This window comes from Apis dorsata, unplaced genomic scaffold (genome assembly GCF_000469605.1).
Source record: "Apis dorsata unplaced genomic scaffold, Apis dorsata 1.3 scaffold_150, whole genome shotgun sequence".
Taxonomy (NCBI): domain Eukaryota; kingdom Metazoa; phylum Arthropoda; class Insecta; order Hymenoptera; family Apidae; genus Apis; species Apis dorsata.
The window spans coordinates 30,548-41,403 of NW_006263441.1; the positions used below are offsets into that span (position 1 = coordinate 30,548).

At 25.9% G+C, this 10,856-nt stretch overlaps 4 protein-coding genes across 7 annotated transcripts in view; 3 read left to right on the forward strand and 1 right to left on the reverse strand.

Annotated features, from left to right (window-relative positions):
- The first annotated feature begins 103 nt into the window (after positions 1–103).
- Positions 104–2,546, forward strand: LOC102678440 (UPF0605 protein CG18335-like). Its single transcript, XM_006613460.2, has 7 exons — positions 104–468; positions 703–841; positions 936–1,032; positions 1,103–1,278; positions 1,366–1,528; positions 1,912–2,149; positions 2,304–2,546. The coding sequence occupies exons 1-7, from the start codon at positions 416–418 to the stop codon at positions 2,371–2,373; spliced, it is 936 nt and encodes a 311-aa protein (XP_006613523.1). The 5' UTR covers positions 104–415; the 3' UTR covers positions 2,374–2,546.
- Positions 2,547–2,579: 33 nt separating this feature from the next.
- On the reverse strand, positions 2,580–8,950 carry LOC102671530 (kynurenine--oxoglutarate transaminase 3). The gene is made up of 8 exons (XM_031509426.1): positions 8,784–8,950; positions 4,380–4,516; positions 4,156–4,309; positions 3,780–4,016; positions 3,460–3,703; positions 3,228–3,394; positions 2,798–3,148; positions 2,580–2,712 (listed from the first exon to the last, which is right to left on the reverse strand). Exons 1-8 carry the CDS (start codon positions 8,913–8,915, stop codon positions 2,653–2,655), a joined length of 1,482 nt encoding a protein of 493 aa, XP_031365286.1. The 5' UTR covers positions 8,916–8,950; the 3' UTR covers positions 2,580–2,652.
- On the forward strand, positions 6,418–8,073 carry LOC102678292 (E3 SUMO-protein ligase NSE2-like). Its single transcript, XM_006613459.2, has 5 exons — positions 6,418–6,695; positions 6,893–7,062; positions 7,141–7,231; positions 7,329–7,509; positions 7,577–8,073. The coding sequence occupies exons 1-5, from the start codon at positions 6,617–6,619 to the stop codon at positions 7,674–7,676; spliced, it is 621 nt and encodes a 206-aa protein (XP_006613522.1). The 5' UTR covers positions 6,418–6,616; the 3' UTR covers positions 7,677–8,073.
- A 520-nt stretch (positions 8,951–9,470) lies between the features above and the next one.
- LOC102671656 (nuclear polyadenylated RNA-binding protein 3-like) overlaps positions 9,471–10,856 on the forward strand; it is a 2,038-nt gene continuing 652 nt past the window's right edge. The window contains exons 1-5 of one of the 4 annotated variants that reach the window (XM_031509430.1): positions 9,471–9,603; positions 9,730–9,771; positions 9,843–10,051; positions 10,459–10,764; positions 10,835–10,856. In XM_031509430.1, coding sequence (XP_031365290.1) covers positions 9,898–10,051; positions 10,459–10,764; positions 10,835–10,856 — 482 coding nt within the window. In that variant the 5' untranslated portion in view covers positions 9,471–9,603; positions 9,730–9,771; positions 9,843–9,897. Of the gene's footprint in view, positions 9,609–9,729; positions 10,052–10,458; positions 10,765–10,834 lie in introns of all 4 variants that reach the window. The other 3 variants (XM_031509429.1, XM_031509428.1, XM_031509427.1) reach the window with 3 other exon arrangements.

Consider the following 10,856-nt stretch of genomic DNA (forward strand, 5'->3'; position numbering starts at 1 on the left):
TTTCTTCTTTTTATTTTTTTAAATTACCCGTAACGTATTAATTTTAACGTCGGAAATGCAACGTTTAAACGTTTGAAAAATCGAGCTTACTTTTAATAGTGGTAGTGATCGATCAATTTGTTTTCTGCGTGTATTGGTTTTTAAAGTATCATTTATTTCGTACAAACTTCAGGGAATGGGAGGGAGGGGAAGAAAAAAAAACAAATTCTAAAACAAAATTCAGGCGTTAAATTTGTAGAAATACAGTCTAATAACCCATTTGGTAGCCATGTAAATTTTTTGCGTTACGTTATTTAAAAAAAAAAAAAAAAAAATTTTAAATTTCTGTACACAAAAAGAATTTAAATTCCAGTTAGTCTGGATAAGATATATTTAATTAAATTTTCATTTTCATTGAGAAACATATAATCGCACAATGTCTGCTGGAGCGGAATTATTAACCACAGTAGACCCACATCTTATTCCAGGGTAAATAGTGCATTTTATATTTGTGTATTAAACAAAACAAAAAAAAAAATTAAATATATATTATACGTTTAATTTTATTTAGGCTTGTTATATCATCCGTTGTTCGGAAGAAATATATTGCGCAAGAAATTATATTTCGAGTATATTTACCTCTTCACTTCTATACTCTCCTGTTTCTTTTCACGCGTGTACTTTGAAAATAAAAAGGAAAGAAAATTAAATAACCCGTTTCAGATATGCCGGCTATTGTCCTCAATATCGGTTCAGATGCGGTGAAACGTACGGAAGTCTAACCCATAAATTGCTCATTGATCCCACAGTAAATCATGCGCAGACGATCATTTTATCGAATCGAGTCATCGACGATTACGAGGTATCGTGAAATTTTTTCCCCTTCGCTTCCTTATTTTTTCTCTTCACAACTTGATTTATCACTAATCGTTTATCGATTATCAATGCAATTGTAGGTACAGAGACCGCCGAAAACTGACATAGACACGGTGAACGCTAGATATAAGAGAACCGATCCTTTATACAAGCATCCTATAACGCCAGGATACGAAGGTGAGATAAAAGCAAATTTATAATAAATAAATTTTATCCAAGATTTTTATAAAAATCAAATTCATTCTAGGCTTTATCCCAAAATTGAAGGCAAGAACTGGGCAAAGATACACGGTGCTAGCAACGGAAGGACTTGGTGAATTTGAGCGGCAGCAGTTAAAAAATAAAGCAGCGCTTAACGAGCTTAAAAAAACAATAGCTCTACAAAGTGGACAGGGTGAACCGAGAAATTTAGAAGATCGTTTGGTAAAAAGATACTTGTGCATCGATGAGAAATTTTTTATTATTAAAAAAAAAAAAAAATTAATTTTGTATATATCTCATAATATACAGCTCATAGAAAGTGAATTTAAATTACCTATGCTATCGGTCCGTCCTGATTGCGTTGGTGTAATGAGAAATTTATTTTTGGACGAGCAACACGAGGCGCCCAGGGATCACGCCCCATCCCCTTATTTCATGGACAACGCGAATCCGAAGAAATACTTTATCAGTCGTGAGTTAAAATTTTATCTTTTTATTATTGGCTTGAACTTGCCTTCGAATAATCCCATAGTGTTAAAAATTACGTAAGCGATATAACTGTAAGATTCAACTGTTTATCGAAATGTTTAATGAACGATGAAACTTCATAATTTCGATATATTGTTAACAAAATAAATTGATCAATGAGCATACAATATAAAAAGATGTCGAATTTATAAGATTATATTAACAATAAGTAGAGTACAGATGGATCTTACGGATAGCGAACAACGAATGCGATATTCCTTAATTCGAGAAAATAAAAGAAGTGAGTGCGAAAGGAGTTGAAGATGAGAATATCGAGAATTTTTCTTTGCAATATCGAATTATAAATATTTAATTGTGTATTTATAGGATATGCGGGCCACATTCCATACGGATATGCACATTTTGGAAAATCAAATATTCCTGCTACCAACAGTGCTCTTTGCGATTTTACATCCGATTATCGTAAGAGGCAAAGTACAGAATGGGCACCAGTTACGATTTCACGGCCTGATCCACCGCTTGTAATCCAACCCACCGCTATATATCACAAACATGTTGGTATGCTTCCAAATTATCTTGGACATGTTCCTGGGGAAACGTTCAGGTAAATAATATTTAATAATTTTTAAGTAATCATTCTAATTTCCTTAATAAAGCATTTCATATAAAACATAAAAAGATGTAAAAAATATTCAAATGAAACACATTATATATGCTTCAAAATTCCCTTTTATTTAAATATTAAATATTGTATTTAGATTTGGTAAAACTTTTGGTGCTGACACTAAAGATGCAAAAAGATGGCTTCGTGCTGATTTCTCTCCATAAAATATGATATATAATGAATAGTTCTAAAAAATATTTAATAGTATGATAAAAAAATAACAATGGTTTTTACTAATTTTATTCGTGATGTAAACTTATGTAAAGTTATGTATTGTATTTGATAATAAAATTGAACAGAAAATTTTAATAAAATCTGAGAAATATATGGTATGAAATTTAATTGAATGAATGATGACTATATATAATGAAAACTAATAATTACTAATTAAAATCGTTTTTTTATCCCAAAAAAAGAAACAAAAGAAAATGAATAGAAGAATACTATTCTTGAGATTTCCACTTCATTAAAATTTCAGCTGCTTTCTTCAAATTTTCATCTTTCTACAATAAAAAAGAAATCAATTATGAATAAGAAAAAAAATATAATAATGTTGATATTATTTATTGTACACGAATTAATTCTTACTTTTATAAAACAGTATCGCACATTATCTTCACCTAAATGTTTATGTTCGGAACTGTAAAAAGCGGATGGCGGAATTCCTTGAACACCAACGTTTTTCGTCATCCATTTTGTAAAACGATAATCTTTATTCTCATCCGTTTCTTCTTCTAAATTAATTTTATCTTTTAAAGCTGTCCAATTAGCTACCATAAAATATCCACCTTCGGGAATTGTCGGAGACATTCCTACATCGCTAAGAAATTTAGCCATATAATCTCGTTTTGATATTAATTCTTTAGCTAAACTAACAAAATAACAATCAGGTTGACCGAATCTTTCTAATTCTTGTTCGAATCCAATAGCTACAGCTTCCTAAAAAATTAAAAAATTAAAAAGATTAAAGAAATAATTCTAAAAATTATAGATATTCAATTAATAATTCAATAATTACTTGAATTGGTGTATTACATGTATATACACTATTTTGATGAACAATTTGCAAGTTATATAATAAATTTGCTGGACCATAAGCCCATCCTAATTTCCATCCAGTGACACTGAATGTTTTACCAGCAGATCCAATTGTAATTGTACGCTCATACATATCAGGTAATGTTGCTAAAATGTATTTATTATTTAAATAAAATATTTGATAAAAATGATATATAATTAGATATCTTTACCAATTCTAATATGTTTATATGGTTCATAAACAAGCCATTCATACACTTCATCTGCTACAACAAGAGTATTCCATTTTTTAGCTAAATCAGCAATGAATTGTAATTCATCTAACGTAAAAACTTTTCCCAAAGGATTGTGTGGAGTGTTAATAATTATTCCTTTTGTTTTTTCATTGAAAAGACTTTCTAATTCTTGTTTATCAAATATCCAATCTGCAGAAGAAAGAGGTCCATTCGTGCGTTTCTTTGAAATATAAAATATATTTTGTAAATATAAAAAAACTTATATATAAATTAATAATTTCCATATATTAACTTACTGGTTTTAAAGCAATAAATCTTGAAATTCCTCCAGCACTCTTAACCATAGGTACATAACAGTCAAAAAAAGGTTCAATAATTATCCACTCATCACCAGGATTAGTATGACCTTGCAATGTAGCATATAATGCTTCATAAGCACCAGCAGTTATAAGAATTTCATTATTTGGATCTAAAGTACGGTTTAATAGTTTAGAATACAATTTTGCAACAACATTAACTAAACGTGGATGACCCTAAAATAATATAATTTATTATAAATTTTAAATTAATAAATAAAATAATTTAGAATAAAAAAAATGTTATAATAATATTAATAAATTAGTTAGAATTTATTAGTGACATTAAATTTTGTTATAAAGCTAAAATATTTACAAATCCTCTGGTATATTGATTCAAAAGAGGATTTTCACTTGTAGCTGTAGCAGCTAAAGCTTTTGTTACATTTTCTGGAGCATGAAAATCTGGAAATCCTTGTCCTAAATTTACTAAAGGTTTATATTTTAAAGCCAATTGAATATATTCTACCCTAAAATAAAATTAGTTTAATATATGTACATATATAAAATTCTTGATATAATACATTACATATTATTTACCATACTGATTTTTCATTGCCTTTTAAACGATCAGGAAGATCAAATTTAGACATCATAACAGATTTTTGTATATTTTTTAATGTGGATAAAGAATATGATATTTTAGAAGTTGTAGAAAAATTAACTTTAATAAACATCTAAAAAACAATTGTGAGTAATGATAGTTATAAACAGATGACAACAAATTTAAAAACATGTATTAAATTATGATTTAAATAATTAATATAATTTAATATAACTAAATTATATTAATTATTTAATTATATTAATTATATATATATTTAATAATATATTAGGAACTATACATTTTTGAACATATAATAACAATTAGATTATTAATGTTAGAAATTAACATTAATAATCTTAACATAAACACATATAATAATAAATGACCACTTCTTACCAATATATAATATATAGATAAGATTATAAAAATTTTATAAATTGCAAACTAATGTTATGATAATGTTTTTACGACATTTTTATCAAAATGGAGTACTTATGCAACAAGTTGTTTATTTAAAAAATATTGAAAAAATATCTAGATTTATGTAGTAATTTTATTTACTGCTATTGGTAATTCATTTCTAACTAAATAAATAATTATTTGATTTTTCAATATATATATTAAATAATACATAATAATTTAAATATATTTTAAATGATTATGTAAAATTACAATATTGCTATAGAATTATTAAGAAAAATTAATATATTAACATATTTAAAACATTTTATTAAACAAAATTTTAGATTTTAATATTTTATATTTTTTATATTATAAAATGAATTATACTTTAATTATGTCAAAAAGATTTAAATATAATAAAATAATATAATAAACTTACCAAAAATAAATACAAAAAATTTTCTATTTTCATTCTAAAATCTATTTAAATTATAAATTACAAGTTTAATAGTTTATTGTAGTATCTAATAGTTATGTTCGAAAAGCTATCTAGATAGCAAACAATTGAAGATTTTTTTTCGAAAGTAGATCAAGGTAATTTGAAAGGTTCATTTGAAACTTAAAATATGAAGTATACTCCAGCATTACGATATATTGTTAAAAATTTAGAATTATATACAATTCAATTGTTGAAATTAATAAAATTAATGAAAATAAAAAGATTCTTTTTTGTTATAGCATATATAAATAATGTCATTTGTATAATATATGAAGTATGAACATGGCAAAATCAAAAAATTCAAATTTGAATATGTAAATGAAATTTTTTTTCATATAAGTTCAAATTAAAATTTAGACTCTTAAGAATAATTAAAGATTATTTTCATTTTAATTTAGCAAATAAATTTTAACATACAATTTATAAACACAATTTAAGATGCCATCTAGCAATGAATAAGTAAAATTAACCACGAAATAACAATCGAAAATTTAAAATTTTTTGGTTTTTATAATTTTGAATTTTTAACTTTTTTAATTTTTTTAATTTTTAAAAATTCAAATTAAATCTTAAATCCTTGGAAATTATTTCAGATTAATTTCATTTGAATATTATTTTTTTTATGAAATTATAAGAAACATTTAAAATGAATAAACTCTATCATCTAGCAGTGAAAAAGTAGAATTAATTATTAAATGTCAAATGTGAAATTTATAAATGTTTGTTACAATTAGTAAACAAAAAATGATATTCAAACGAAATTAATTTCAAATCATTTCTAAAAATTTAATTTGAAATTTAATTTCATTTGAAATCTTAACAAAATTAAAAAATTTTATTATTTAATGTTAATTTCATCTTTTCACCGTTAGATGTCGATTTGTGTCCATAAATTGTATCAATTTCAAATGTTTTTTATAATTATGAATCGAAAAATATTATTTAAACCAAATCAATTTTAAATTATTCCTGAAGATTTGAGATTAAATGTGAGATCTGAAAAATTAAAAATTTTAGTCTAGAGAAATTTTGTAATTTTTCGATTTTGATTTAACGATTAGTTCCAATTTTCTACCGCTAGATGGTTATAGTGTTTCAATATCTGAATTTATAAATGAAGTAGAGAAATGAATAATTTATTTTTTGAGTATATATATTATTTGTAGTATTTTTTTATTTAATTATTAAAATAAATGAATTATTTTGTTTAACTATTAGAACGAATAATTTATATGAATATTAAAAATATTTGTATAGTTACATAAGTTATTTTTTTAAATATATAAGATAATAAAATTTTTGAAAACTATTAAGAAAATATTGTTAAAAATGACCCAATCTCAACAAGTGATCGAAGAGTTATATGATTCTTATACAAAAACTGCTGCTAATATTATTGCATATTATGGTAAGTATATATATATATATATATATATAAGGTTAATGAATTAAATTAATAATATTTTTAATATTTTTTTAATCGTATTAATTAGTGCATAACATATTATAAGCATTAAACATTAAATCATTAATTTCAGTAATATAAAAAAAATTTATCATATTTTATATTTATTTATTTATTATTATATTATTGTATTTTTATAGATGATAATGAAAGAAAGAATAAATTAAAAGAATTAAGAGATATAGTAGAAAATAACTGTATTCAAAATAAAAAATTAAAATCAATAGAAATCATAAAAAAAAGATTATTAAGTTTATATAATGATGATGATGATGATAGTCTTAAACATAATATTGAATCTACCATGAATGTAAGTATATAATATAGAAAATTATAAAATGTATATTTAATTATATGAAAAAAATAATATATATTTAAAAAAAATTAGGAATATAAACAAGCCATAACTGAAATTGATAAAAACGTGGAAAATGATAATAACCTAAAGGAATTTGATAAGCAAGTAGAAGCACTCTTAGGTACATTTAAAATTATAATAATAAAAAAAAAATATGAAATATATATGTAACTATTATATATAATTGATATCATTTGACAATAATATTTGTATTTCAGATAGAATAGTACAGAAAGAAAATAATGCAGATGAAGAACTACAACTTACAGGAGGCTATATAAATATAATTGATCCAATTTCTAAAAAAAGAATTGTAAATCCTGTGAAGAATACTATATGTGGTCATACTTATGACAAAGAAAGTATTACGCAATTATTGAAACTTAATAAAAAAACAAGGTAAATATTTTATTAATAAAATTCATTTATATCTGATGATAATTTTAATCATGTATTGTATTTGCAGATGTCCTGTTATAGGCTGCAAAAGTATAGAATTTGTAACACTTAAACATCTTCGTATAGACATTTTAACAAAAACATATCTTGAAAAAAACCCAGAATAAATACTTGTGACAAATTTTAAATTAAACATTCAAATAATATAATATTTTATAACATATATATCATTTATATAAAATATAAAATTTAATATCTACGCATCATCAAAATAAAAATAAAAATTTTTTGTGATGTTTCTTGTACCTGAATACAACGCGTGAGTTATCCTGATACATTACAATTGTAAATATATTTATATTTAGTTAAAAATTGTAAAATATTAGCTCTGTTCCAATTGCTTTTAAGGATTTATTTTAAGGATTAAAAAGAAGTTTAAAAATATATTTCTTAAAATTATATATAAATATATATAATTATATGTAATTATATACAAAAATTATTATACTTAGACGTACTATATAAAACTATATTTCCTATTAAATAAAATTAACATATAATTTATATTTGTATTATTATTAAAGAAAAGAAAGAATATCTTTTTGCTTGATTTTTTTAATGAAATTTGTATAAATTTTACAACATACAACATTGTATAGAATATAAATAAAATATTAAAAGCGAAACAACTTCAAGTTATTATATATTTGTTTGTCTGTAATTTGCATCTTGTAATATTATCACTCTCTATGATGTCAACGATTAGGCTATGTTTATAATTACGTTTTTATCCACGGTATTAATTCTTTCTCGTGGGAAAGCTCGTCGTATCGTTGACGGAGTCAATGTGGATGGAAGCAATTGGGATCCATTTCTATTGATATCGAAAGATTTGTACGAATCACCGAATTACGATATAACACATTGGGTACGGCAATTGCATCTACAGCAATGCGCTTTTGTAGAAATCGGAGAAGGATTTTGTGCTGTAAGCAGAAAGTATTTCGTGCAAAATACTTTCTTTCTTGCAAACAATTTAATTGAACATACGTATATATATATATATACGTATATATATGTATACGTATATATATGTATACATATATATATATATATTTCGTATAAATACAAACGCAAAACAAAAACGAATTTTAATAACTGTGCGATAATTTCAAAAGAAAGAAACAAAAAAAAATTTTTTTAACAAAGCTTAAACCTTCGTGCAATACAAATTCTATTTAATATTTAGTTGTTCGTCGAATTACGTAGCATACCTTCCGAATCAAAAGTTCTGGATAGCTCTGAAGTTGGTGAATTTTTTCTTGGGAACTGTCCTTGTTTGACCCTTCACACTTGGGAGTTGTGCTCACCTGAATTGACAAAACTGAGGAAAACAGACTGCACATTTAACGAAGCTACTCCATATTCAAACACAAGTGCCAGAGTTCACAGACGATTATGCGACATAACTTCACTCGTCGAGAATGCTTCATCTTGCGACTGTTCCATTCCAATAGCAGGTCAAGGATTGTACAAGACAAAAGGTTTTGTAAAATATTTTTTTTTTTATTGATAAAAATAAGACAAGTATTTACATAAAAAAAAAAAAAAGAAAGAAACATACGTGCAACGTATATATATATATGTGAATAGAAAATTTAAACAATTATTATAAAGATAACTTTTAGGATTTCCAACATGTTTTTTGAATCCTCTACCCGAAAGCCTGTGTTCCCCACGCGGGGTTTGCGGCATTGCTCAATGTACAGCGAGCACAATCAAAGGAATACACACATCTCAATGTGACCCAAATTGCCATCAGAGACAACCGGTAATATTATTCTGTTCCAAGCGTTGAATAATATTTATTTATAAGATTATTTATAAGATTATGATTATTAAATTCAATATATTATTTCTTTCAAACTTAACTTCAACAAGAGATTAAATATTTTTCAGTTTTGCGAGGAAATTGGCCCTTCGACTTCAGTCCCAGCAGAAATTAATTCCTTATGGTCACGGTGGTCGACACCAAAATGCAACAACAGTTGCGGTAGAGGATTCATGGTAGAAGTTGCATCATGCCAAGATCAAGTAACGTAAATAAGAATTGAAGCTGAACAATAATAAATAGATGATAAATAAATAATTGTAATATCAATATTTCTTGATGAAATATATAAATATATATGTATATATCTAAAATTATATTATTACCAGAGGAAAACCAGCCATAGATTGTATCGGGCCAGGATCGTTTTGGTGAGCCAACGCTCCTTTCAGGAAGTTCCCTCGAATTCCTTGACCATGACGAAAGGTGTGAACTTTTCTAGCTGCCCGGATACCTTCGTTAAATGTTATTGCGAAGTAAACACCGTTGATGGAATTATGAGAGCGACCAGACTCACAGAACCTTGCATTTCTATCGAAGGGTGTATCTCAAGTAACTCTGGAACATTCACTTTTGAAGGAGAACTTGATCCTGGTAACAACATAGACTTGGACGATGTTTATGAGAATGATGATCGTGAAAGGTTCGAAGGTACAAACTTGTTACATTTGTCGAATTAAAAATAAGAATATAGAAATACCTCCTCGTTTCGATTCTATTATCAAAAAAAAAATCTTTGAAATTAATTACAATTAATAACAATTAATTTTTAAATATATTCGAAATAAAATTTTTATTAATTTAATATTAATAATTTATTAATACTTTATTATATTTAATTAATTATTAATAATTTTTTTATTAATTTTTAAATATGTAACGAAGTAACGATAAAAGATCGGAAATTTAATTAATTTATAAGAATTGTATGTGTATATACTGCAATATTTTTTTGCAGTATCTTTTTCTTTTTTTTTCATTATTCTACAAATTGTAGACTTCTCAGTAGTGATGGAACGCAAATTGCCCATTATCTCAGTGTGCATATCATTTTTCAGACACGTTGTGTTACTCAGACTCGGTGCGAATACCGCGACGTAATCTTCTGCAAGTTCACAGCGCGGAGCAGGAGGACGACTACGTGGTACGCGAAAATAGACTTGAAAACAACAACTTTAAAGACGAGCGCGGTTATCGTTCCGTTCTGAGAAGGCGATCAGGCGACGAGGCCAACTATAGAAACCAAGACGAGGAGGACGACTTGGAGGACGAGGATGAGGATGGGGACGATGAGAAAAGAGTTTTTTTCGCCGTCGCGAGGCCCGATGATGACGACGATGACGACGATGACGACGAGGACACGGTGAACGAAACGGAGGAACCACTTGGCGATTACGGTTAGTACTTAGGCGTAAATTTCCTTTCCTGACTTTTCTAGATCGGGTTCAGAGACTCC

What these genes read in the sequence shown, in the direction of transcription:
- LOC102678440 (XM_006613460.2), top strand. Translation starts at nt 416, where the DNA reads ATGTCTGCTGGAGCGGAATTATTAACCACAGTAGACCCACATCTTATT. An exon ending in TATAACGCCAGGATACGAAG is followed by an intron (nt 1,033 to 1,102) that starts GTGAGATAAAAG and finishes AATTCATTCTAG; the next exon opens with GCTTTATCCCAAAATTGAAG. An exon ending in GAAATTTAGAAGATCGTTTG is followed by an intron (nt 1,279 to 1,365) that starts GTAAAAAGATAC and finishes CATAATATACAG; the next exon opens with CTCATAGAAAGTGAATTTAA.
- LOC102678292 (XM_006613459.2), top strand. Translation starts at nt 6,617, where the DNA reads ATGACCCAATCTCAACAAGTGATCGAAGAGTTATATGATTCTTATACA. An exon ending in TAATATTATTGCATATTATG is followed by an intron (nt 6,696 to 6,892) that starts GTAAGTATATAT and finishes GTATTTTTATAG; the next exon opens with ATGATAATGAAAGAAAGAAT. An exon ending in AAACTTAATAAAAAAACAAG is followed by an intron (nt 7,510 to 7,576) that starts GTAAATATTTTA and finishes TTGTATTTGCAG; the next exon opens with ATGTCCTGTTATAGGCTGCA.
- LOC102671530 (XM_031509426.1), bottom strand. Translation starts at nt 8,915, where the DNA reads ATGTGCAGTCTGTTTTCCTCAGTTTTGTCAATTCAGGTGAGCACAACT. An exon ending in GGCAATGAAAAATCAGTATG is followed by an intron (nt 4,310 to 4,379) that starts GTAAATAATATG and finishes ATTTTATTTTAG; the next exon opens with GGTAGAATATATTCAATTGG. An exon ending in CATGTAATACACCAATTCAA is followed by an intron (nt 3,149 to 3,227) that starts GTAATTATTGAA and finishes TTAATTTTTTAG; the next exon opens with GAAGCTGTAGCTATTGGATT.